Here is a 26,692-nt window from a genome sequence, read left to right on the forward strand (position 1 = left end):
ATGCACTCTCTCACCCTAGTCTTCTCTGGAACACCAGTTCCATCTTGTAGTTTGTATTTTACATAGAAGGCCAGATTTAGATCACTGCAGGACTTTGAGCATATCATAACCCCTCAGGCATCAGCTTTCCCAATAGCACAACAGAGAGAATATTTGATTGGCCTCGTAAATAACGCTGAAAGCTTTGGATGAAAACACAACATTAAGCACAAAGTGGTTCTTCATAACATGACTGTGTATCATAATGAAATGCTATTTTCAAATACAATTTAAAAATCCAACCTCCCAAGCCTATTCCCTTTCTAATACTTTTGTTGTATGTGTCTTTTTAAAAAGGTAATTAGATATTAGTGAAAGTTTTATGAAATAGTGTTGCAAAAAGGGTTCATATACTGCAGTGAAACAAAAACGTAAAGTCCCGCCTTGACCAATGTCAGTACTCTTAAAATCCTTTATCAGTATCAAGAGATTAATTGCAGATAGCCTTAAACTAGAGAATTTTTAATAAAAATTTCTCTACAACAAACTCCCTCTGTCAGTTTTCTGAACAGTCATTTAGGAGAATATTTATTGTTGCTTTTTCCTTTGTTTAACTTATGGTAATGCAGACAATAGGGCTCAAAATTCTAGGATCTCTAGTTTAAAAACCTTGGACTTCTATTGTTATTTTGCTTGTATCAAAGTTTGTTAATTTCTTTCTGTTACAAAGAAAACATGAAGTTACCTGCCCTCACAACTCTGTTTAGACATTTTTTTGTCTTCAAAGCTTTTCTTAGAGATCCAAATATGGCAAAAAAACTCAACACAATAGAACTTTATTTCATATATTTCCAACTGAATCAATACAATTTGTAATACAGAACAAGAAAGCAGAGATAGATATTGATTGTCAAGGGAGTTGTGTAAACTTAACCCCAACTTACATTTTATCCTGGATTCTGCATATTTTAAATTACCACTATACATGACTGCTGAAGAATTACAGCAATACTTTAATAGATGTATGCTCTTGGTACACTATACTGACTTCTTACTAAGTAGACTTCACCAGCTCAAAATAGACAATGTCTTTTATGGCAATCCCAAGTGATATTCTTCACAGCTCTATACGTACTCACCCAGAGCCTACTGCTCTAATTTATGTTGAGTGAGACCATAAGTATGAACCTTTTCATGCACCAAAGACACTGTAAATGATTTATAGTATATTCTGTTGAAGTTAACGTATGTGCTGACTAGTATACATAAGGTTCCAATTCCTTAATCACACTTTGCAATATGTCATAGAAATCCAGTTTCTTAAACTGGGATTTGCACAAGAGTGTGCAGAAGATCAACCTGTTCAAACTGCATCAACAAGCATTGGAAATTTTAGGCACTTACTCACTAATCTTTTGAAGCACTTCACAAGGTGACTGCCAAGTAACTCGTTCCAGGTTTAGGAAACCGGAAGAAAACCATTCTGAAAGCATGTTCTTTAGCATGCTATTCATCTCCTGGAAACAAGAAAATACAAACTGACCCGTTACTTTGAATAAACTAGGTGCAAGACAACAATCTAGGTCAAGGCCATCTATCTACTCCACTGAAGGTTTTGGTGCAGGTTGGCTTACCTTTTATCATTATCAAACTGAATATTTTAAGTACATTATTGGGGCCATTTGAAAAAGATAAATGCAAATAATTTAAGATATATTTCAACAGAAATCTTTTTTAACGACAACTAAAATGATGAGATATTTACAAGATACTATGCACACACTCTATATGGAGTGCTGCAAATTAGAACCCAAAACAGTTAAGTTGAAAAAGACATACCAGAACAGCATCTGAGCAGTCTTTAACATAGACAAGAGCTGAATCTCAAATACATGTTTGCTCAGATTCATTTGGATGCCATAGACAAATCAAAGAGAATGAATATCCACAGGCAGCATTTTATCCAAAAACATCTCAATCTCTGCTGAACAGTAAGCAACTCACATACTAGGCAGGTATTAGTAGGACTGCTGATTAACTCACAATATTAACTTAAAAATTCATCACAATAAAAATTAGACATTAATTGCAGTTTTAATCAAACTGTTAAGCAACAGAATGCCAATAGAAATTTATTAAAATAGTTTGGATCTTTTACTACATTTCCAAATATATTAATGTCAATTACATAATGGAATACAAAGTGTTCATTGCTCACTTTATATTATTACCAGTATTCGCACTATACAAATAAAGGAAACATTTTCAATTCACCTCTTGCAAGTACTGTAGTCAAATATCTTGGAAATGCAACTTACAAATATAGATTTTTATTACATAATTACACTCAAAACCAAAAACAATGCAAATTTTAGAGCCTACAAATCCATTCAAATCCTACTTGTTCAGACAGTTGCTAAGATAAAACAAGTTTGTTTACATTTACAGGAGATACATCCCACATTTCTTATTTACAATGTCACCAGAAAGTGAAAACCAGCATTCAGAGTGGACTTTTGTAGTTGGTATTGAGAAGCCACGAAGGCGAAGCATTGGTATGCCTGTTCATGCTTCTGCCACCACTCCAAAGGGCGTGCTCCTATGGTCATGATATTCATTAAAAATAAAAAAAAGATATTAATTAAATTTGTCACTGAGTTCCTTGTGGGAAAACTGTATGTCTCCAGCTGTGTTTTATCCACATCCTAAACATATTTCATATTATAGTAGTCTCCGATGATGACGCTGCTCATTTTAAGAACATTTTCCTTGCAGACCTGACAAAATGCAACAAGGTTATCACCAGTATGCAATCTCTAACAACAGTGATAACACTCAACCCAGTGTTGAAGAACTAGAAGATCCTTCCAAAATCTGAGAGGGAGAAGGTGTGCAGCATGTTTTCAGAAGTCTTAAAAGAGCAACTTTCCAACACAGAAGCTACAGAGTCCAAAGAAAATCCACTTCGATTCAGATAATGAAAATGAACATATGCCAGTTAGCACTTTTTACACATAATTCTACATTTTACGTTCAACTTTCATGGCAAAGATTGCACTATAATACTTGTATTAGATGAACAAAAGTACTCAAACCACTGAAGAATTTAAGGCACATCTATATTGTTCTTGTTCATTACTGTTTTTGGAACTGTTTCCAAGCTGGATGCACAACAGATAAAATGAGCATTACATATTCCAGTCCTTCCTACAGCACTGACAGAGCAGGTAATACCCTTTTCTACACTGTTCCCTCTAGGACCAGGATCACATATGGGCTACATCTACTCTACAGAGATCTGTCCGAATAGTTTCTTTCAAAAATCTCTTCCAAAAGAACTTATTTCGAAACAGTGCATCCACACACACAAAAGAGGATCAAAAGAGTGATCTACTCTTTCGAAAGAAAGCTTCTGCACAGCCCCTACTCTTTCGAAAAAAACAGACCAGAGATTGAAAAATTAAGTACCAGGAGGACTGCTCTTTTGAAAGAAGGGCCCTGCACCATGTCTACACACATTTTCTTTTGAAAGAAAGCACTCCTCCTGAAACAGGAGTGGAGAGTGCTTTCAAAAGGAATGCTGCATTCTTTCAATTCACTTTTGAAGGAACATTTGTGTGTGTAGATGCACCACAGGATCGTTCAAAAGAGCCCTCTTCTTTTGAAAGATTTTTCGAAAGAACTTGCTTGTGTAGATGCAGCCATAGGTCAATTGAGAAAGAGGAGTCCGCTTGTAAACTTTGGCAACTGACTTTCTCCACACTGGTGCTTCACACAACTCACATACATATGCTTCTGCTTTTGAAAGGCACCCTTCAAATAAATTGTAGGGAAGCATCCACAGTACACTGACCTCTTGGGAAACAGAGAATAACTCTCTGATGTTGCACCACTTGAATTTTTTTCCCATTTATTGCCATGCTGTCTCTGACCTTCAGAGTATTCTGTACTGCAGTCAGTAAACAGGTTTCCAGAGAATCCCTTCCTTTCCCCCACAAAAGTTCATTCTCTGCAGCTGCTTTCTCATGTCTAAAGGAACACTTAAACCCACCTAACACTCTCTGGATCATCAGCCAGCATTTAATTTATCAATCACCAGAAATCACTTGAATACAACGGTCATGATGATAACACATTAAACACCACAAATAACTTTGTGTGCCAAATTACCATACCTTTAGTGTAATATGCTACATATTACTGTCCCTCTGTATCCCTGTTAAAAGCTGAACATGATAAAATAAATCAACAAAAGAGGAGCTTCTACAGCCTAAAGAATAAACCTTATTAAGAAAAGGAGATGAATAGGTGGGTTTAATTCAGTCAACTGACAAATGCAATCGCACCCCAGCTGTGTAAGGTTTGAGGAGACATTCAATAAATAGTTAAGATTCAAGTGACCTGTATCTCAAGAAGGATAAAGTAAACACTCAACCACATGTAATACTGCTGAGGAGCAGATGTAGTCATGTGACTGACTATTGAATGCAAAGTTTCATTGCTACAATAACAGAGATGCACTCATCTATGGTATAGCTCCACTGATTTCAAGAGACTTAAACCAGGGATGACTTTATTCCACAGCCTCCTTCCAAAAGATCTTAAACTACTTAAAAAACACAAAAAATAATTTTAGAAATACCAATAAATAAAACAGGCATGTATTAAATATTTGCATCTCACTTTGATGAACTTTGGTTATACATTTATAATCACCCTGTGTATGTTCCCAATGTCTAATTATTTAGTTATTAAATATGCATATTATGGTTGTGTCAAGAGATTTTCATTAGGACTACATCATGCAAAACATTTTATAAACGTGGTAACGAGCATAGTCCCTGACCTAAATTGCTTGCATTTTAAAAGGGAAATAAACTTATGAAGTATGTGGATTGAGGACCAAATTTCATTTTATATAAATATTAATTTAGTTTTATTACTCAATTTATTCCATAATATTAGCTTTTCCTAACTACCCATCAGCCATCTCCAAGAGGGTCTCTAAGCCTAGCAACAAACTGCTGGTAAGTTTTATGTGGGCACCAGTGCAAAACAGATCTTGGAAAGCGATATAAAAGAAAAAGTAGCTGTTTTATAGATCAGCTCACGGAGGGAATTATAAACTGAACAAGAAGCACATCTTTTGGTCTCATGTCTTTTAGCTTTAGGATCTCACACCAAAGATCTGAGAAAAGGTGTCTGTGTTTGTATCTAATGACCAAATTTTCTACTACTATTTACTATCAACTAAGTTAATTTAGCTAAAGGCTCGCACTTGGAAACAGTTTCCAAAGAACTAGGTATGACATACAGTCAGTATGCTTGTGGGGCTGCCATCTTTCTAACTGCACAAAATTGAACACGCCTGCCCTGCTACTGCCCCAATGCCCCACCCCATCTCTAAGTCTCCACCTCCTACTCGCTCCATGCCCCTCTTTCAATCTTATGCTCTCCCTCACCCTCACTTACCTGGCTAGGGCAGAAGATTGTAGTGCAGGAGGGGTGTGAAGTCTCTAGCTGAGAGTGTGGGCTCTAACCTGGGTCAGAGGATGAGGAGTGTGGAGTGCAGGAAGGTGCTCCAGTCTAGGGACCAGGGACAAAGGATTCAGTGTGTAGGAGGGGAAAATGACCAAAGACAACAAACTAAATGTATCCTTACATACAAATGAATACGGCTAGTGACCTTCAGTTTCATTAGTTAACACTGAGTTTGTCAATAGCTTTATATTAACTAATTTATAGCATGCCTAGAGCATAGTTTTATTAATTCTGGTGTTGTAACTTCAAATCATTCATTATTTAAAGTACCAGCTTTTATTATGAGTGGCAAATGTGTGTGATGCTTAAGGGAAACTTCTCAAGATCAACAAGGAGAATGAAGACTTTTCCAAAGAAACGTAAGTACCTTTTTTTCTGAAATCTCTTTCCTGCTAGAAGACTCACTTAACTTACGTTATGGACTTTATACTTCACTCCTACATTTTAGCCCTTCCAAAAACAGTTCTAACAGAATCTCATTGTGTTCACTATTAAAGTTGGCTTTCAGCAATAGTTTTTATTAAACAACATATAATGATCTTAAAAACGTAACCTGAAAGTTTACCACGTTTTTGTGGACTAAATCATAATGTTAAGGCTGCTGTGGCTCAAAATTCCCATAGCAAGTTGTTCCACATTATGCATCATATTGCTTCACTAGAAGACCTCTGGACCTCAGGATGGCAGATGTAAATCTTTGAGTGGGATGTAACCACACACCAAAATTAACAGAAATCATCTCTCTAAATCCCATGTAAATCTGATTTTCTTTTTTTCTTTCCTTTGAGTATGGAACAGTGAAACAACAGCAGACAAATATAAAAATGAAGTAGCAATAGTACATACAGAAGTACATGACTAAATAAAATGTTGTACTACATTCTAATAATGAATTTTATTTTCTTCATTTGTTTTCATCTATGTTACCAAAGATTTGCACAATCTTCCAATAGCCAAACTGAAATGATAATTCTTAACCCTAACCAAAGTATGCATTTCCTATAGTGACAACTGAAGAGAGTTTGAAGTAGGAAGGATGGAAAGTATGGTAAAAGACTGCCCTGACTTAGCCAGGAGTCATATAAAAAGTGGAAATTAGGAGAAATTACAAAGGATGATAAACAAACAATACATGTAATGCAGGGGCAACATTAGAAAGGCAAAGGCATAAACGAGCTCAAATTAGCTAGAAACATGAAGGGTAACGACGACATTCTATAAAATATATTAGACGTAAGAGGAAGACCAAGAACAGGGTAGATCCACTGTTCAGTGAGGGAGGAGAAACAATATCAGGAAACATGGAAATGGCAGAGGTAATTAATGACTTCTTTGTTTTGGTCTTCACCAAGAAGTCTGATGCAGAAATGTTTAACATGTTGAATGCTACTGGGAAGGCAGTAGGTTTAGAGGATAAAATTAAAAAAAAGAAAGGTTAAAAATTACTTAGAAAAATTAGGTGTCTGCAAGTTATCAAGGCATGATGAAATACATCCTACAATACTCCAAGAGTTGATAGAGGAAGTATCAGAATCTTTAACTATCATCTTTGGAAAGTCGTGGAAGTCAGGGGAGATTCCAGAAGACTGGAAAAGTGCAAATATGGGGCCCATCTATAAAATGGTAAAAGAGAACAAACCAGAAAACTACACACCAGTCAATTTAACTTCTGTGCTGGGAAAGATAATGGAACAAGTAATTAAGGAATTATCTGCAAGCATCTGGAACAAAATAAGGTAACAGCCAGCATGGATTTGTGAAGAACAAATCATGCCAGACCAAGCTCATAGCTTTCTTTGACAGGATAACAAGTCTTGTGGATAAGGGAGAAGTGGTGGATGTGGTACACCTAGTCCATAGTAAGACATCCGATATGATCTAGCATGATCTTCTTATCAATAAACTAGGCAAATACAACTTAGATAGGGCTACTATACAGTGGTCACACACCACTCTCAGAGAAAGCCGTGCTAGTCTATACACTATCAAAACAAAAAGCAGTCAAGTAGCACTTTAAAGACTAGCAAAATAGTTTATTAGTTGAGCTTTCATGGGACAGACCCACTTCTTCAGACCAGAACAGACTCAATATTTAAGGCACAGAGAACCAAGAACAGTAAGCAAGAAGGACAAATCAGAAAAAGATAATCAAGGTGAGCAAATCAGAGAGTGGAGGGGTGGGGGGGAAGGTCAAGAATTAGATTGAGCTCCCACCCCTTCCCCCCCACCCCTCCACTCTCTGATTTGCTCACCTTGATTATCTTTTTCTGATTTGTCCTTCTTGCTTACTGTTTTTGGTTCTCTGTGCCTTAAATATTGAGTCTGTTCTGGTCTGCCTATGGTCTGAAGAAGTGGGTCTGTCCCACAAAAGCTCACCTAATAAACCATTTTGCTAGTCTTTGAAGTGCCACTTGACTGCTTTTTGTTTTCATTCTCAGAGAGTAGTTATTTATAGTTAACAGTCATGGTAGAATGGTATAAGAATCAGGGTTCTGCAGGAGTCTGTTCTGGGACCAGTTATATTAAAAATCTTCACCAATGATTTAGATATTGACAGAGAGAGTACCTTTAAGTCTGCAGATGATACCAAGCTGGGAGAGGTCGCAACTACTTTGGAGAATAGGGTCAAATTCAAAATGACATGGACAAACTGGAGAAATGGTCTGAGGTAAACAGGATGAAGTTTAATAAGGACAAATGCAAAATACTCCATTTGGGAAGGAACAATCAAGCTTCATACATACAAAATGGGAAGCAACTATCTAGGAAGGAGTACTGCGGAGAGGGATTTAGCGGTCAGAGTGGACCACAGGCTAAATATGAGTCAACAGTGTGATGCTGTTGCAAAAAAAGCAAACTGTCTTGGCTGTGTTGGCAATTGTCTTTATAGTGGGCAATGCCACCATGGACAGTCTAGACGTTGAGAGGATGCTTGTAACAGGGTCCATTTCTTTGCTGACCTCTTCTGCCTGTACCCCCAAACTCTGGTTGACCCTCCTCAATAACTGCTGGTACGCTCCTCCATCGTCCAGTACTGGGGATGCGGAGGATCCAGCTAACGCCTCATCTGGAGAGGACGAAGATGAGGTCAATATACCCTCCAAGCCCACCGGTACAGAGGATTCTGGCACTTCTACTTGAGTCCCCGGCACCACAGTCTGTGGTGCCATGCTTGGTGCTTGGGTTGGAGGGCCCCCTAGCGGTCTCTGGTATGGCGATGTGAAGACAGGGCCACTCTGCACCTGAGATGGCACCGGTTCCGTTGGTGCCGGTGCCCACTGCCCCACAGTTCCCAGTGCCTGTAGTGGCAGTGCCCATGCCAACGTCGGTGCCAGTGCTGCCATCGGTGCTGGTGCCAACGACTCCACCTGCTTCTCCAGCAGGGCTCCCAGAGTAGCTGTCGGTGCTGATCACAGCAGCTGAGGGGTGCGAGGCTCCCTGAACAGGAGTCCCGCATCCCACCCTTGCACCTCGTGGATCGCCCACGGGGTCCAAAAGGGCCATTGTGGTGCCATCTGATGGGGCCTTTGCCACTCTCCTTCGAGGGAGCATCAAGAGTGGCGCCAGTGCCCACTGCGTCGGGATGACCTTGTACTCCCGCTCTGCACCGAGCTGGTGTAAAGGGAGTCCAATTCCAACGCTGACCCTGATGCCAACGACCACGGTGGTGCCAAGGGTCCCATACCTCTCGTTGGTTCCTGCGGGCTCTGTACTGTTTGTATGGTGCCGATTGTTTGTTGGGTTCCCGGCGGCATCTGGAATTGTGCCCGGGTCCCTGGAGCCTGACCAGGTGCCTGGAGCAGGGGTGATGAAGGCTCCCGGTACGGCGTTTGTAGCAGCACCATAATTTGCAGGAGGTCTTGTGCAGCACTAACAGCCTCCAGCATCAAGGGCAGCCTGGGAGAGCGCGGGCGTCAACGCTCGCACTTCATGACCTTGGTCATGGTGCGATCTGGCGGACACCCCCTCCCCAATGCCTGTCTTCGCCCTCTTCTTTCTTGGGATCGACCCCGGTCTCATCTGCTCTTCTTACAAGGCACTGGGGACTGGCTCTTATGGCGCTGGGAGGCGCTAGGTGCTGAGTCCTGCTTTCGGAGCCAAGAGCCCTCTGACAGCACCCATGGTGCCAGAGTGCTCTGCACTGAAGATGCGGAACTCTGCGTTCCCGCCGAGGAACCGTCCGGGCGCAAGGCTGACTCCATCAGGAGGAAGTTCAGCCTTTGAGCTCTATCTCATAAAGTCCTGGGCTTGAAGGCCTTGCAGACAGAGCAGCTCTCCGGAAGATGAGTCTCACCGAGGCAACCCAAACACACCTTATGCGGGTCACTTTTGGGCATACGTTTGCCATATCTCAAACAGTTTTTAAACCCTGGGGAGCCAGGTATCCCCTGGTGCCGAGGGGGGTAAGGCCCACCTCGGCTTATTAGGTGCTAAAAGGCACTATTTACCTGCAAAGATAACTATCTAAACTATTTACACCTAATTAAACAATAAAGGCTACCAGCGAACTCTCAACAAGAGTTAAGCTCCAGCAATTGACAGCACAGGGAGAAGTGGTACGTATATGGGTGGCCATACGAGCGCCACTCCAGGGGGCGCCGCGCCAATCCTAAGACTACCAGCTAGGGCAAAAAGCTTCTGGCAACTGGGCATGCGCTCGGCACACACCCAAATTGAAATGCACATGAACAATCACTCGGAGAAGAAAATAAACTAACTAGGGAGACTGTGGAATCTCCATCACCGGAGACATTTTAAGAGCAGTCCAGATAGACATCTATCAGGGATGGTCTAGATGGTGCTTGGTCCTGCTGTGAGGGCAGGGCACTGAACTTGATGAACTCTGATACCTTCCATTCTAGTAGTCTATTATTCTAAGATGTTCTGTGGCTAATTTTTTTTTTTTTTACAGTGACTTATATTACACCATATTTGTAGTTTAAAAGCCTCAAACTACTAGCTGCCTGATCAGTGGATATCATAAATAGGACATCTTTTAAGATTAAGTAGAGCTGAACCACAGATTCTTAGGATGAATAACTGGTCTTTTTACCTTATGAACGATGCTCAGATAAAAAATAAATCTACAGTGCACTCTGGATCAGTAGAAGTTTTTCATAAACAACTATTTTTGAAATATTTCCAAAAGTGTGAAAATTTCCTGTAATGCCCTAGCAGAGATAAAAGAGGAAATTTTTTTTAAAAGGCACACATCAAAGAAACACACTGTTGGCCAAGGTAATTGCTACAAATAATCCAAAATGAAGTCTGCTTTTATCACAAGAAGCATGTTTTATTCCTTAAAAGGCCATGCAAGTAAAACTCTGATTTTGCAATTCCAGACTCTGCTTGCAGCTAATCTACAGTAATCCACCTAAAGTTATAATTAAATTAGCTCTCCCCAGAAAAACATCAAGAGCAAAATTGTTGATGGTGATCACAGTAAAGGCGTTTGCAAGGTAACCTCCCCAATCCACCCCCCACACATGCGCCCAAATCTTTTGGTTTTTTGCCAGACATTTGAAGAACACTATGTCCTCCTATGCTGTGCTCTGAGCTGCAGGAAAATGCTGTAAAGTTCTCACCCCTGCTGGCACTGGAGCTAGTGCAAGACCTTGCACTGAGAGTAAACCCCCAGGCCCATCTCCACCAGTTTTCTGCCCAAGGTATAGTGTCATGCATGGAAAGACTGCAGCAAATTAAGCAAGCAACTTGATACCATTTTCCATTGTATGCAAGAGGTTTTTCCAACTTGTTTTGAACACTCTATGTGCACTATAGGAAGTCTGAATTTTCTTCTTTACTGAGGCATGCTTTATTGGCAACTTAGAAGTTACCAAAACGTGTCAGCCAAAGCTCTTTCTATCAGGGCAACCTGTTCCTAAGGCTTTCTTGATGGACTACTTAATCAAATTCTGATGACCTTTAAGTGTCTGTCTACAAAAGAAAGGCTTTTGAGTTATAAACTTAAGAGATTGTGGCATTTAACGGTCTTGTGATTTCAGAAGCAGTTTAACCATAATAAGGTCTGCGTGGATATATCCCCGTGCCTGGGGCTGCCGTGGACAGAGGTTAAGCTGGCTGGGGTGGAGTGCCCTTGTCCATGGGGCTCTTGGGACGCTGCAGATGGGAACTGGTCCAGCTGCGCTAGAGCACTCCCTCACACACAGCAGCACCATGAGAACGGGCACTCCCACCTGGCCGAAGATAGCCCCTATCCAGGTTCCTCCCCACCCATTTAGGCCATGTCTACACTTAGGGCAGGGGGGGGGGCTTTGAAATGGCCACGCTAATGGCCAAATCAAAGATTATTAATGAAGCGCTGAAATGAACATTCAGCACCTCATTAGCATGCCCCTGTATGCAGCACTTCGAAAGTTCCACGTTTCGCTCATGCGCAGCTCGTCCTGTAACCTTACATACCTCTGAGACAGTGCTGCAAAGCACAGAAGCTTTACACAAGCTTCAAAACAAAAGTTACAAATCAACAACTTCACAGCTTCACCTGGATTTCTACAACAAGCCTGGTTATTCCTTACAGCGGAGATAAAGAAATGGCCCATGGCTTGAGTGGATCCAGCCAGCCAGCTCTGCTTAGCAAGAGGGAGGAAGCAGCTCTGCACTTTGCCATTCTACCTTCTTTCCAGATGGGGCAACAGCAGCACAAGGAAGCTCTGTTCCTGCACTCAGTTGCAAGATCCACCCCATCACTCCCACTAGCTGGAAATCATGGCCAGAAGGAGCAGCTGCTGCAAGACAGGCACCCCAAACCCCTGGTTCCGCCTACCCAAACCCACACCATCATCCCTTGCCCACTCCTGCACCCTGCATATCCTGCCCATACCCACTACCCAGTAGACCCCTCCCATACACTGAGACCCTCTTTTTTGGCCCAACCCAGAGCCCAGGGTGCGCCACAAAATCTACTCGCCCTCCATCCCCCATAGAATTAATTTGTCTCTGGGGATATGCCCTGAGCCTCAGGAACTGTCCCCCTCACTCCATGGGGCAGGGTCATGAGGAGAGTGAGATGAATATCTTATTTTCTGCTTCTCATTTGTGGTTAATGTTGGTGAGGGGTTTTAGTCCCACCTCACCTGGGTGTGCACTCACCAATGAGTTTTCTGTGGGTCAGTGGCCTCTGACACAAAAAAGATCCCCCACTTATGCCTTACAGATAAGCACCAACAGCCCTTCCAGTCTTGAGTCTTACCAAAGCTATCTGCCCCATGCAGAGTCCAGTCTCTCTCACTGGATACTCTTTGGTCTCTGAATTACATAATTACATGGCTATTTGTAAGGTTAGTCAGGCATCCCTTACTAGATTTATTGGTTACAGTTACACTAGTGAGTTTTGCCAACAAAATACCAGTTTTGTCAACAAAACTGGTGGAACGTCCACACACAAAATGCATTTTGTTTTCTTTTTTTTTTTTTACAGTTTCCAATCATTTTGACTAATGAATACTGTCATCCCCAGAATACATTAATGTTAAGATAAACTAAATCTGTGAGGAAAAAAAAGTGTCCAAACAAAAAATTACTGGACAATACAGGCATAACCTCTCTAATCCGGCACACTCTCTTCCAGCAACATTGGTAATCTGGCATGATTTTAGTTAGCAGGACAGCCACTTATGGGCGTGGACAAGTTTCCCATGGTCCCATAAAGTTTGTTTACAGCCACCAATCCTGGTTCTCAGTGTTCTAGGCTGTCATTTAGCTGTCATTTACTCCTGAATTTCACCTAAGAGCCCAGTAAGCAGAGAAAGTGTTGGTAATGCTGCCAGACAATATTGACCTCCCATGATCCAGCAAATCCTCTGATCTAGCACCAATCAGGTCCCGAAGGTGCCAGATGAAAGGTTCAACTTGTACAGTTTACTCTAGGCTTAAGAAGACAATGATAAATGTGAAAACCAGGAAAAATAATCTGTATCCTTTACGAAAAAAAGCATTCTATTTTTTGCTAACCATATATAAAAAAAATGACAGAACTGACAAGCAATACATTCATCCCTTGCATTACGAGCACAATTGGTTCCCAACTTTCTGCTCATAGGCAGAAACTCATAAGAGGGACACTAAATTCCTATTAAATCACATGTAAAAGCCTCTAATTAGTTCCTAGGGCTCCCAGCTCAGGGAATTAGTGGCAGCAGGGGGTGCTGCTTTTAAAAGGTAAGTGAACTTTGGTTGGGGAGGATTAAAGGGTGGGGTTAGTTTGGGGCTGTGAGCAGGAGGGAGGGTTAAAATCTGGTGGCGGGTTGTGGGCAGGTGGGTAGGTGGATCAGGCTGTCGCGGTTTGGGGCCGGCAGGGGGCGGTCAGGCTGCGGGCCAGTAAGGGGGTCTGGCTGTCACAGTTTGGGGCTGCGTGGCTGGAGGGGGTCGGGCTGCAGAGGTTACAGGCGGGGGGGTCAGGCCGCAGGGGATACAGGCGACAGGGGCATCAGGTTGTGGGGCCATGGGGGGGGGGGGTCTGGCCACAGGGATTTCAGTGGTGGGGGGAGGTCTGGCTGCAGGGGGGCAGGTACAAATGGCCATAGAGGGGTCTGGCCACGGAGGGGGCAGGTACAGACGGCCATGTGAGAGTCTGGCCGTGGGGATTACAGGTGGTAGTGGGGTCTGGCTGCGGGGCATATTGGCGGCTGTGGGGTCAGGCTGCGGGGCCTGCAGGGGGGAGGGGTGTCAGGCTGCCGCAGTTTTGGGCTGTGGGGGGGGGGGGGGGTTCAGGCAGTTGGGGGTAGGTCTGGCCATGAGACCAGCAGGGGCAACAGGCTGCAGCCAGTTGGGGCTGTGGATCACACTAGGGGGGCTGGAGCCGTGGTTTAAGCCAATACTAGTAAATGAAGTACTCGTTTAACAAGGGAAGAGTGTAGTAAGTTATTATGAGCTACGCCCCCTACTCACTATGCTGCCCAAACACCAGTTTTTCCCTGTGGGGTCAGGGAGCCACAGGGCCAGCCCTGGGGTGGGGGCTGGGGAACTTCATGGACAGTCCTGGCCTTCCTGGGGCCTCCTCCAACCCCTCTCTCCACTTCCATACCTAGGGCTTATGTGTCCAGATGTCATTCTGTTGCTTGGGAGGTAAAATATCGAGACAGAGAGAGACAGTATCATGGAATGGTGTAGAACAACATGCAACAATCAGAATTTCATCGTTTTTCTGTTTATGAACTGTTCACCAACAGCTGTGAAGATCTCTGGTGAATTATTAGTCTCCAACAACGGTTTGGCAATATATAGTTTTTAGAATTTGCTATTTTTTCCAGCAACATCATCATAAATTCAGCATAAGAGTCTGGGCATAACAAGTGCTGGAAACATAACCTTCAGAAAGCAAAAAATCTGGAATACAGGTGTGGAGAAGGTTCTGAAGAGCAAAAAGGAAAGTCCAGCTGAAGAAATTGACTTTCATCAAGCTTCACCAGGTGCATTACAGGTGTCCATGAAGAAATTAATGACTTTGAGGCACAGAAAAAGGTTCATGTTTTGTTTGGGCCAGGTGCTAAATAGCTGTAATAGGAATGTGGGAAGGAGGAAAAACTAGTACAAAGAAAGAAATTACACCCTGTCAAGGTTTAAAAGTAGCTAAAATATCTTACAGACACTTGCGTTGCTTGGTGCTCATTTCTGATTTTCAGAATGTCTACTTCATTCAAAACAATCCACATAGATGCGGCATCAGTACTAGTTTCAAAAACAGATGTTCTTCAGTTGTCTACATGATTTAGTCAAAATAGAACTACAGTTACGCTTGAAACTTTAAAGTGATGACATGTACAAGATTTATAATGGAAGGAAACTCTGGGGCACAACTCCTTGAAGAAAAGCTCCAGATGGTAACACACATTTACCTTCTTCCCTCACAACAGCAAAAAGCATTTTTGTGTACACACAAGGTAAGAGCTGTATAGTTACCACCAACATAGTCTACAGTTGAACTTCTGTTGATAGATATGTCTAAACAGAAGTTCTGTAGCTGGATCAGAAGTAGCTATCATCTGCTATGAGTCCACCAGGAAGACACTGTTTCTTAGCAACTTGTCACTGAAGAGTCTACTTATTTTCTCTGGGTCATTAGTCATCATTCCGCTGACTGTTTAACTTTAGAATACTACCTCTGAATACAAATTCCTCCATATCTGCAGTGTTTTTTTCCTTTATACAATTATCTATGCAGTGTACATACAAAGCATTGAACAATGGTTATGTTCATATTCTTTAGTTTTCCTACAATGAAAATTAGGACTACCTTACCAAGTTTCTTAGATTTTGTTTGACATTAATAAAATAGTCTTTTGAACTAAAGCTGCCTTGATAAGGTGCATGACAGCTACGCCACTTCAAGGAAAGAAAAAAAAAACCAAAACAAAAAACCAAGACCACCACTGTGAATCATGTATTAAAAGTAGCAGTTCAGTCACATCAGAGCATGGTATTTATCCTCATCAGATAACCAATAACAGTATTTAAGAGTGGGATACAGTCAGGCGCACAATAACTAGGTAGTGTATGGTTATGGAACTGAATCAAATGAGGTGAAAATAGATGGACACTTACCTCTGTATAACAACATTTTTTGTCCCAATGTTAGACAAAAGCAGTATAATTTACTCATACTTCTGTTTAATTTGTTTCCCCCCACCCCCCATCAGTAGGCTAAACTAGTACACTTTAAAAACAGGACAAACAAAATTGGTTATTCCATTGCACTGAAGATATAAATACGCACGTTTACCCATAGAATAATACATGTTGTATCCACTTCACCATATACAGTGCAATTGTGAAGAGAGATGATCACTAGAAGGTCTGCACCCTACTGTTTCATACAATATCTGTAAAGATTCAGATGGAGAAAAGGTCACGTTTAGTTCTAGTATTGCAGAATCCAGGTACCGCCCCCTTTTCTCAAGTTTTGAGAATTATCTTCTGTGCCTTTTACTATAGTCTAGTGTGTAGGCTCCCAAACTTGGGGGGCATGCCCCCGTGGGGGCATGAAGAAATTCCGGGGGGGGGGGGCATGAGATGACCCAGCCCCTCCCCATCAATCCCCCCCAACTCAAGAAAGAGCCTGCACTGGCATTACCCCCTGCAAAAATGGAGGTGGTGCCACCTTCCTGCAGCTTGATGGGGAAGTCCCACAGAAGCACAACACAGCCAGCATCTCAGGAAATGCACGCGCTGCTTCCTCTCTCCAAACAGCTGGAGCATTTCCTGAAAAGCCGGGTCTGTTTTTGTTGGCGACTTTCTTCCACCTGCTGTCTTCCTGTGCGTGGGGCGGTATGGGGGAGAATGGGAGACCCAGGTCCAAACCAGCTCCAACTGCTCAGGCAGCACATGGCTGCCATCGAAGCAAGGAGCAGAGCATGTGCTGCCTGAGCAGTTGGAGCTGGCACTGACCCAGGACTCCCACTCCTCCTCCTCTCCTGCACAGGAAGGCGGCTGGTGGAAGGAAGTCAGTGATGGGCAACTGACCTGGTTTTTCAGGAAACATGCCATCTGTTTGGGGAGAGGAAACACTGCACATGCTTCCTGAGACGCCAGCTCTCGTGTGTAGCTGTGGGACCCCCAGGTACCAGCTGAGCTGTTCCCTTCCTCGCCCAGACCCCCACGATTACAGGTTCCCCACCCCTTCCATAAATAAAAGGGGTTGGATGATTTTAAAGAAGTGGGGGGGGGGGGGGATATGAGAGAAACTATGGAGCTCTAATTATTGTTTAGTATTAAAAAAAATTAAATAACTCTAGACACTAAGTTTCACTCAAGTACTGCTCTCCCTCTGCTTCTTTCTCTTCTGAGGAAAACTATTAAGAAGTTTGTAAAGAGGTCACTCTGGAGAGATGTGGAATCCTTGGATTTCTTTAACATTTAATAGATGTTCTGAATTCTGTTTCATTTATTTTACATAAGATCTGGTTTTCTGTAGTAAACAAATGAGGACAGACTAAACTAAAGCTTCAGGTAAAAGACAGAACTAGTGCAAAATACAACTTCAGAGTTATCAACACCTGGGGAATGGAGACTGCTGTAACTCTGAAACCTTCATAGCTCAGAACAAAACATTGTTCTTTCCTAAGTTTTACAACTGTACATTGACTTAGTACAGCTTTTAAAAAAACTTTACTAGGTGAAGAAAAATGTTGCTTTCCCATTTTATAAGTAGTTTCTGTTTAACATTGTACTGTACTTGGTTTGGGGAGGGAGTCTCTGCTGTTGCCTGATTTTGTATATTTCTGATTCCAAATGAAACATGTGATTAATTTTTCAGTTCATAACTCGGAGCTTCCAGTGTAGTAGCTTCTTGGAGTATGTCTGCATTGGGAGCTTTGGTAAAGAACCCACTGTTGGCCTCGGGCCACTTGAGAGAGCACACTAAATATAGCAGTGTCTCTTGTTGCTGCCAAGCTTCAGACTGTGCCTAGCCACTTGAACTTAGATCCAAACATTTGACCTGGCCTGTGACCTCCAAGGCACCTCAGGATGACACTTCCTCCCAACATATTCCTTCACTACCATTACTAAGACTTTTTAGACAGCATTTTAGAACAATCTTAGAGCCAAGATCAATGTACTCCAGATAACAGAATTCACCCTAGTGCTCTACAAATAGTTCTCTAAACAGCACTTTAAAGTCTTGGCTCCAGCTCCGAAGCCGACTCCCCTCCCAACATTTCAGAGTCCACGCAACTACTGCAAGGGTCTATCTATACATATATTTTTAGAGCACTAGTGTGCACACACACATACCCCACACACCCCACTAACCCAAATGTATCAACCCACGCTGGCAGGCTTTCTCCAAAATGCTGTGTAGACCTATCCCATGTGTCACACCAACACCACTAATGCACATTCTTGCTACCACGGTACATCAGCGTCACCATTTACATCCAACCATGCCAGCTAGTCCCACCTGCCAAAATTCAATTTCTCCCATGTTGCGGGGTGCCCTATGTCCTACTATTATCTTCTACAAACACATTACCTTATGCCTATGGCTGCCCTTCCTCTTGGCACATCCAGCTGCTGGTGGGCACACCACGGTTCCTTTCTCCAGCATAGGCCATGGGTACTTAAGTCTTCCTTATGCTTTGCCAGGCCCACAGGGATTAAGCTGTGCTTCATTTCCTCCACCACACGCCAGGTCTCCCACCCCCCACATCAACCTCCTCCTCACGTGTATTGTTGTGACCGGTCCCTCCAGGGTGACTCAAAAGAAAACCATGGTGGCTGGGGCCCACTTCACTTATACAGATATAGCAAATAGTGGGTGGGGGCTGATGGCGTCTGCCTGCCGCCCTGCCCAGCAGTATTCCTTATAAGAGGAGCGCTGGGGCAGCCACCCAGAAGAGATTCAGGTGCTGCCCAGCCCCTCGCATGTGCTTCTATGGGTGGTGCACATCACACGCCCCTCGGTGCATGTAACAAAATTCATTCTGCACATGGAGGGAAAAATATTAGACGGAACCCTGGGTCCCCTTCCATCAGCGCTGCAGGTGGGGGCCCAAATCTACTGCCCCCGCCCGCCCCACGGGTCCCAGCGCCCCTCTCACCCGCACGTGCGGCCCCTCCGCAAGCCGCGCCGCCAGCGCCTCCACCAGGTCGCCTCTGAGCTCCACCAGGAAGCGGAGCCCGCCCTCCAGCCGGCCCAGGTGCTGGAAGAGGCCCCGGTACCGGGGGCAGAGGTAGTAGCGGAGCCGGTCTTCGGCCTGGAGCAGGGCGCCCGGCTCCCTCTGCTGCTCCCCGGCCTGCAGCACCTTGGCGCTGAACTCGGCCACCCGGCCGTGGTCCACGCCAAAGTCCCGGGCCAAGCGGGCCAGCAGCGCCGCCCGCGGGGGCCCGGCCTCCAGGGCCCTGTAGCAGCGCATGAACTCCACGCTGCGGAGCTCGGCCGGCGGCGGTGCCTTCTCCCGAGTCTCGTAGGGGGGCACCGGGGGCACGCAGCGGCTCAGCAGCTCCTCCATGGCCGGACCCGAGGAGGCGGCAGCGGCGCAGGACCCCGCTAGGCCCGCGCTGGGTCCCGTCGCTATGGAGACGCCGCTACACCGTCCCGGCAGGCCCCAGGGCCGAAGGAGCAGGCGCGGTGCAAGCAGGAAAGGGCCCAGTCGACTCATGCTGCCCGACCCGCACGCGACCGAAGCCCCTCGCTCAACGGCGCCCTCGCAGCGCCCGGCCGAAGTATTTTCAGGGGGCCCACACAAACAAAGAGGCTGATTGGCTAGCAAGCCAGATGGCTGGCGGTGGTAGCCAATCAGAGAGGGGGTGGGCGGGGCACTTGGCGCAGGGTGTGGACGCCATTTTGAGTGTGGCCTGGAAATCTAGAGAGCGGGTAGGGGATCAGCCGGAATTTCCCCGCCCTGTCTCGTGCTTCCTCAGGCCCATTCACGACGCCGTTCCCTGGCGCAGCTGTTCGGGCCCTGGCTGCCTTCTTCCCCTGCAGCGAGGCTGGAGGAGCTTTGTGCAATGGGGGTTCTGGGTTGCACCCTCTGATGCCTGTGTGCACCCCTCACCGCCCTTCTAGGGCTGCAGACCCTGGGGCCAGCAGTGGTGCCCTGAGGTGGGCAGCAGAGTCCCTAAGCAGCAGCATAGGCAGGGGCCAAACCCTGGGGTTGCTGTGTAACCCATGCACCCAGGCTGTGTCTACACTAGACCCCACCTTTCGGAAGGGGCATGGTAATGAGCAAGTTAGGAAGATGCTAATGAATATGCAGTGACTCATTTGCATAATAGTGACCCTTATTAGCATAGTGAACATGCAGTGCGCCATTAGCATAATGGCAGCCGCACGTGATTCAAAAGCACCACTTGCAAATCACGCACCATCTGTGTAGATGGGGGCCTAAGGTTTTAGGAAGTAGGAGCTTTCAAAAGTCCAGGGGATCCTTTCGAAAGGCCCCCATCTACACAAACAGCATATGATTCAAAAGCGGTGCTTTCGAATAGCATACAGCTTCCATGATGCTAATACAGCACTGCATATTCACGGAAGCACCTCATTAGCATCTTTCCAACTCGCTCATTACCATGCCCCTTCTGAAAGGAGGGGGCTAGTGTAGACATAGCCCCAGAGGTGTGTGTCACTGTCCCATGTGGTGGCACCTTGACCACTTACAGAGAGGAAGAATGAGTCTCCGCTGCAGCCTTTGCAGAGGCTCCTGCAGTAAGCTCTAGAGTTCCCAAGTTTCCGTCAGTGGTTACAGCTGCAGCACCCTTACACTACCACTTCCCATACCTGTGCCCTGCTGTGTCCTTCCCCTCAGTTAGCATGGCCCCCAACTTGCTCCCCCACCTGCTTGTCTCCCTTCTATGGGGAGCCCGTTTTCAAAATGAAAAACTAGGACATATGCAGGAGGTGACCTCAACTCCTTCACTTCCCCAAGGCACCACCACTGGGCCAAGCTGAACGCCTCAACCAGGGTTCACCAACTTTCCAAGGCAGACTGCTGAAATTTGACCCTTTGACCTCTATGTACAGTTGGAGCGCCGATGAAACTTTTTAAAGTCACTAATAGTCCTACTTCCAACAGCTTCATTAATAAACGAATGAAGATGCACAGCTTCACCATTTAGGTGGTGGTTGGTAGTATTAGCGGGTCTTTTGTTAATCCACAGGTGGCATGCTTTGAGCAAGCTCCCAGCTGCATGCGGGAGGAGGGTGGAGCTGAGCTCCTGCCTCATGTGTTGCTGAAAATCAGCTCATGTGCCACTCTTGGCATGCATGTTGGGGATTGCTGACCCTTGCTCTAGAGGTCCCAAGTTTGAATCCATCTGTTAGTGGTTACGGCTGGAGCACCCCTGATGCCCTGCTGTGGCCTTCCCCTTAGTTAGCATGGCCCCCATCTTGCCCTCCTTTCACCCTCTTGCTCACCCAATCTGCTTGTCTCACTTTTACGGGGAGCCCTTTTCAAAGCTAGGACATGTGCAGAAAAGGACCCCCACCTTCTCTTCCCCAAGGCACTGCTACTGAGCCAACCAAAATGCCTGAACCATGCTCCAGCAAGGCCAAGCAACTGTGTGAGGAGCCTTCCACCCGTCCTGCACAGGGTACTTAAGAGTAGCCCTCATCCTGGGTTCCTCCTCCCTGAGACACACTGCACAGGGCAGGCAGACGTCTGGGCCAGTGGCCAGGCTCCCTGTGCAGCTCTTACTTCCCATCCCCAGATTTTGGACTACCCAGGGTCAGGGCTTTGGATAGAGGAGACTGGTGCCACCCCGATCTTTGGGCAGGCCTAGAGAAGCACTGCATGAAATCCAGAACACATGTCCTGGTCTCATTCAGCCTGAGACTTGAAATGTACATTTTAAGACAGTCCTGCCCAGCTAGGCACCCTACTCCATTCTCCAGCACAAGTTAACCTCTACTGATGTCCCTCAGCTACATTTCAGACTGTTGTCCATAGCCCCCATCCCTCTTCCCTTTTTTTCAGCCCTGTGCTGTTTCAACAAGAACCTGAGCGTGCATCTACAATACAAGTACTGCACAGCTATCTTGCTGCTGCTCCAGCCCTGTAGTGCTAAAGTAAAGGCATTTGGAAGAAGCCTTTAGTGGAGTAAACCTACCCCTTGAGAGGCTGTAGCTAGGGTGACCGATAGCTAACAGTTGGGTTTAGATAGACTAAGTACATCCTACAGGGTGTGAATTTTTCACACCTCTGAGTGACACAGCTAGGTGCACCTGTTTTAGGTGCAGGCCAAGTCTAAGTGCAGTCACACTACCATGGAAGATTGGCTCACGCAGGGTCAATTTTCCATGGTTTTGTTTTGTGAAGGCGCAAAACAGTGCTTCTCAGGGTCAAATTTGACCCCGGAACTCCTCACGAGTGGCAAGGATTAAGGAAGGTTGATGGTAGGAATGCTCCCATTGACCTTCTTCCATGTAGCCAGCCATAGCAGTTGATGATATCTGGTAAGTCGATTTTAGCTACACAATTGGTGTAGCTAAAATTGCGTATCAGCAGTTGACTGCTATGTCTCGTACAGACACAGCTTAAGACAAGATGTGGGCCACACACCACAGGTCAACAAATTCGTGCTCTGTCAGACCAGTGGGAAAACTGAATACCATTCAACAAGGTCTCTGCACCGAAAACAGCCTGTCACCACCACCTCTTTTATTGTAATCTGAGGACTAGCGATGCTTAGCAGTACTTGAGGACAGATGCCACCTCACAGTTTGGTAGGTTGCATATATGGATTTTCCACATATCTGAGTGATGTTGTTAAGCCAACTCTATTTTCTACTATCGACCAATCTTTCAAGACAAGAGCAAGCCTCTGTGGGTCAGGTTCATGTGCTAAATTTAGTTACAGGCTAGTTGTATTTCTTAAACCTGGAGAAGGTTTCTGTCTCACATCAAATGTCCCAGACCAAACTGACTCTTTTAAAGCTGGGGCAAACTATATAACCAATGAACCAGATTCTCCCGAAGGCTATGTCTATACTAGAATGATCTGTTTACAGAAATTACTGTCCAAAGATATCTTCTGATAAAACTTCTGTCGACAGATTGTGGCCAGACTGCAAAGTTTATTGAAAGAGCAATCTGCTCTGTCCACAGAGAGCAGCTGGACTGCCTGACTGTTCTTTCGACAAAATGGCCAAACAGAAGCATAGCAAACAGGACTGCCTGGCGTCCCAGAAGCCCTGTCTGTTGACAGAAGGCCCCCCTCCCCCAGAATGTCTGGGCAGGCTTTCTGTCAACAGATCTCTGTCGACAATGGCATTCTGCATGAATTTTTTTTGGTTTTCCTCGACAAAACTCTCTAGTGTAAACATAACCAAAATGTCAGCCAATTAGTTAATATCACCTCAATAAAAACATAAACCAGGTGAACAGCAAAAATGGGATTGCCCATTTATACCCCACCAAGGCTTGGTTCAGATCTAACAGTGTAGTACCAGTGTGTGACTTCCACAAAGGTACTCCTGATTTACCTTGTCAGGAGATGAAAATCAATACTAGTCACATATAGTGGCTCAGGTTTGAGTTTCAGAATAGACTTCATTGAACACAGGATTGCACACTAAATGATTAGGTCCTGATACAGCAATGAGTTTTGTGGCGATCTTTATTCCAAGAACATTATTTCCTATGGAGTCAGGGGTCCAGTTAGCTCCCAACTGGACCCCTGGCTCCATAGGAAGTAACTTAATATGGTGCATTATGGCTTCCACTTTCTGCACACCAACTTTGACCTTAACACTTGACCTTATTCCAGCAGCCCCAGTTTTCTGAGATAATATCCTGCTCTGTGCCACAAGGTGCCTCATTAACCTCAGTTCGGCTCCAAACGGTGATAGAGGGACCAACAAGGGCATGAAACTCAGTACAAGGGCTTTGAGTTAATATTGGAACAATTACCAACCTTCTGAAAGACTGCAATGTTGCATTATCATTCCTTTCCCCCTTCGCTTTGATTGTGGATTTTCAATTTCATGAAGGAGGTAATATTGATCCATTCAAATAAATTGTTTCTTTGGAATTGCAGCAAAATGTGAACTGGAGGAATGTTTTATTCAGCCCTATTGCTACAAATGCAATTTTATTTTAGCATTGCTGTCAGAGCTCTGAAATGCTTGACAATTTTCGTAATACTATCAATATCTAATTTTAATCAGACAAGTTCCTGCCAAGGGAATCTCCAGTGTAGGTCCAGAAAATAGGTAAGCAAGTAGTTTAGATTGAAAAATGTATATTTCTTGAAATCAGAAAGAGCTCAATATAAACAAAAATGTTTTCATGACATTTAAATGTGAAAAATTCTCCTTCTTCACGGAAAACCTGAACATTGTAATATTGTGCTATTTTCTGAAAACCAGAAAGTGAAATAGAATGTAATTCCACTTCAGTAGCTGTAATTTGAACCAGTAAAGTTTCACAATCACAGCAAAAAAGCAAGCTAACAGTATAACTGGTGAAAAGTTAGGCCGATCGTTCTATTGCTCCGGTGATTTTTACTGATTTTCGCATTTTATTTTTTTTTAAATGAAGCTGCATATATTTCAAAATATACAAAGGAGAAACATTGTTTGGTGAACAATAACTGCATTTACATTGTATTAAGCCTCTTGCTCAGTGCTCATATACTAAATGAATTAGCTAGGGTTTACAAAATACTTCGAAGATTTTGGCACAAAATTTATTCCTGTTGTAAATGGGCTCAATTCTGCTAAAAATTAATGGAAAAATCTGCCTATAGAAGAGTGTTAAGTTGCTGCATAACCTAGACATTAATTTTACTGAGAGCTATTAATTTTCCACTACATGAAGTTTAAAATGTCTGTATTAAAAATGCTGAAGGGAATGGTGCTTCTCATTAGTGTCTGGAAATATTTAACAGACACTAAATTCAAAGTGAAAGACATTTTAGAGAGCAGAGAACTATCCTTTAAATTCGCCATCTGCAGTCATGAACTAACTCCTAAACAATACCCCAGAAGATTTCAAAAGACCCAAACATATATTTCTGGCATAGTACAGTACACATATATAATGGCTATTATAGTGACCCTTCTTGCCTGCATCATAAAATACTAAGTACGTAACAATTTATAGCCAACAGATGCGTGTCTTGACACGGACGGCAACTCACAAGCTTATGGTAATCAAAATTAGCTTGCTAAAAACTCAATAAGTTCTCAAAATGGTTAGAAAAAGAAAATCCAGACATGAATCCTTTTAATATGACAGCCTTGGCAAGTATTATACAAGGAATTCTTGTAAAGCAAGTTCAAATAACTGAAAAATAATGTAGAGTTAGAATTTGTTTTTCAGTTATTCTTCATAGTGTCCTTGGGCTCTGAAAAAAATGCTGTATGTATCAATTAGTTATTATGATACTCCCATTTTATATTAATATATTTAATGCTGCTAAGGAGTAGAATAAGATTTCAGTGTTTCTGAATTGTTCTTTTATTTAATAGAGGATCCAGACCTTCTTAGCACATTTTAGCTTAGACATTTCATATCTCAAGCACAGCTTTCCTTGAGGGCACTGTCTATAGTAGCCATACTAAGTATCAGAGAAAATTACATATTATAGCCTTACATTCTCCATGTGAAATGAATACTTCAGTTGTTGTTCCCATGATCTGATTTATTGTTAGAATGAACATCAACACTTATAAAATATTTAAAAGCCTAAATTTATGTCAGCTTACCATAGAGCACACTGAAGCATTTGACTTGATTGAACATTGCAGTTGAATGTGGTAGGCAGGTTTAGCATTTTTAAGTTCTTCCCAGGAGTGCCATGCTTGATTTTCATAATTAAGTGGTTACACTGCTGACTGATTACAATGGTGATCCCTGATGAGGCTATTGTTTTAAAAACTTTGCATTCTCTTCAAAACTACACACTGATGTCAAATTCCTTAATCATTTCCTTTGTAGTGGCTTGTTCAGAAAGAGCTGTAGCAAGTTATTATTAAGGCAACCAAATAGCATGAGTGCCACTTTTACTTTCTTCCCCCTCCACAATAGGTTTAGGAATTTCAATTACAGGAATAATTGAAAGAAAGCAGAAAACAAAGCTAGCTTAATTTGAGACATAGAGACAAGCCCATTTTAAACATCTTAACTGGCTGAATAATTAAAAAGCAAACAAAAACATAAGTGGTTTTTTAAAGAGCGAGTGACAAACCTACAGGGAATAGAAATACTATGGGACTATGGCTGGCACAGCAAAATGCAAACTGAATTCCAAATGTGGTCATCAAAACCGCCACGCTTGCTGCAAAGACCCAACACCATCATGTATGAAACTACTCTCCCTCGATATTTTATACAAGTTTAATACAACGGAACAGCTCTTTTATACAAAGGCCTTGCTTCTTCATCTGGCCATCCCATATGGTCTTGTTGAGACACCAAACAGAAAACCAAAGGTGGAAGAGTCTTCAAATTTGAGATATTTGAGCAAATGGCTCAGCTCAGTACTTAATGCAATAAAAAGTTACCATTCTAAATGTATGTACTTTCCCTGGCTTAGAAAATGACATTGTACAATCACCCACTTCCTCTCTGTAAGACAAAGTAGGGAAGTGTCCAAACTAAGAACTGGATGATAGCGGCAACAAGAGCATGAAGTTTTTCCCTTTGTGACTTTGAGCCTCTATTTCCACATTGCACCCCTTTTTAGCTTTCACAGTGAAACGTGGACAACT

General features: G+C 43.7%; 1 protein-coding gene across 2 annotated transcripts in view; it reads right to left on the minus strand.

The window, feature by feature from the left end:
• The window catches only part of MLYCD (malonyl-CoA decarboxylase), a 51,163-nt gene extending 31,457 nt beyond the window's left edge, over window positions 1-19,706 (minus strand). The window contains exons 1-2 of one of the 2 annotated variants that reach the window (XM_075008867.1): window positions 19,080-19,706; window positions 1,388-1,496 (exon numbers count right to left, since the gene is read on the minus strand). In XM_075008867.1, the coding sequence (XP_074864968.1) occupies window positions 1,388-1,496; window positions 19,080-19,640 (670 nt within the window). In that variant the 5' untranslated portion in view covers window positions 19,641-19,706. Of the gene's footprint in view, window positions 1-1,383; window positions 1,497-19,079 lie in introns of both variants that reach the window. The other variant, XM_075008868.1, reaches the window with a different exon arrangement.
• Window positions 19,707-26,692: the final 6,986 nt, after the last annotated feature.

Source organism: Carettochelys insculpta, chromosome 14 (genome assembly GCF_033958435.1).
Source record: "Carettochelys insculpta isolate YL-2023 chromosome 14, ASM3395843v1, whole genome shotgun sequence".
Classification (NCBI taxonomy): domain Eukaryota; kingdom Metazoa; phylum Chordata; order Testudines; family Carettochelyidae; genus Carettochelys; species Carettochelys insculpta.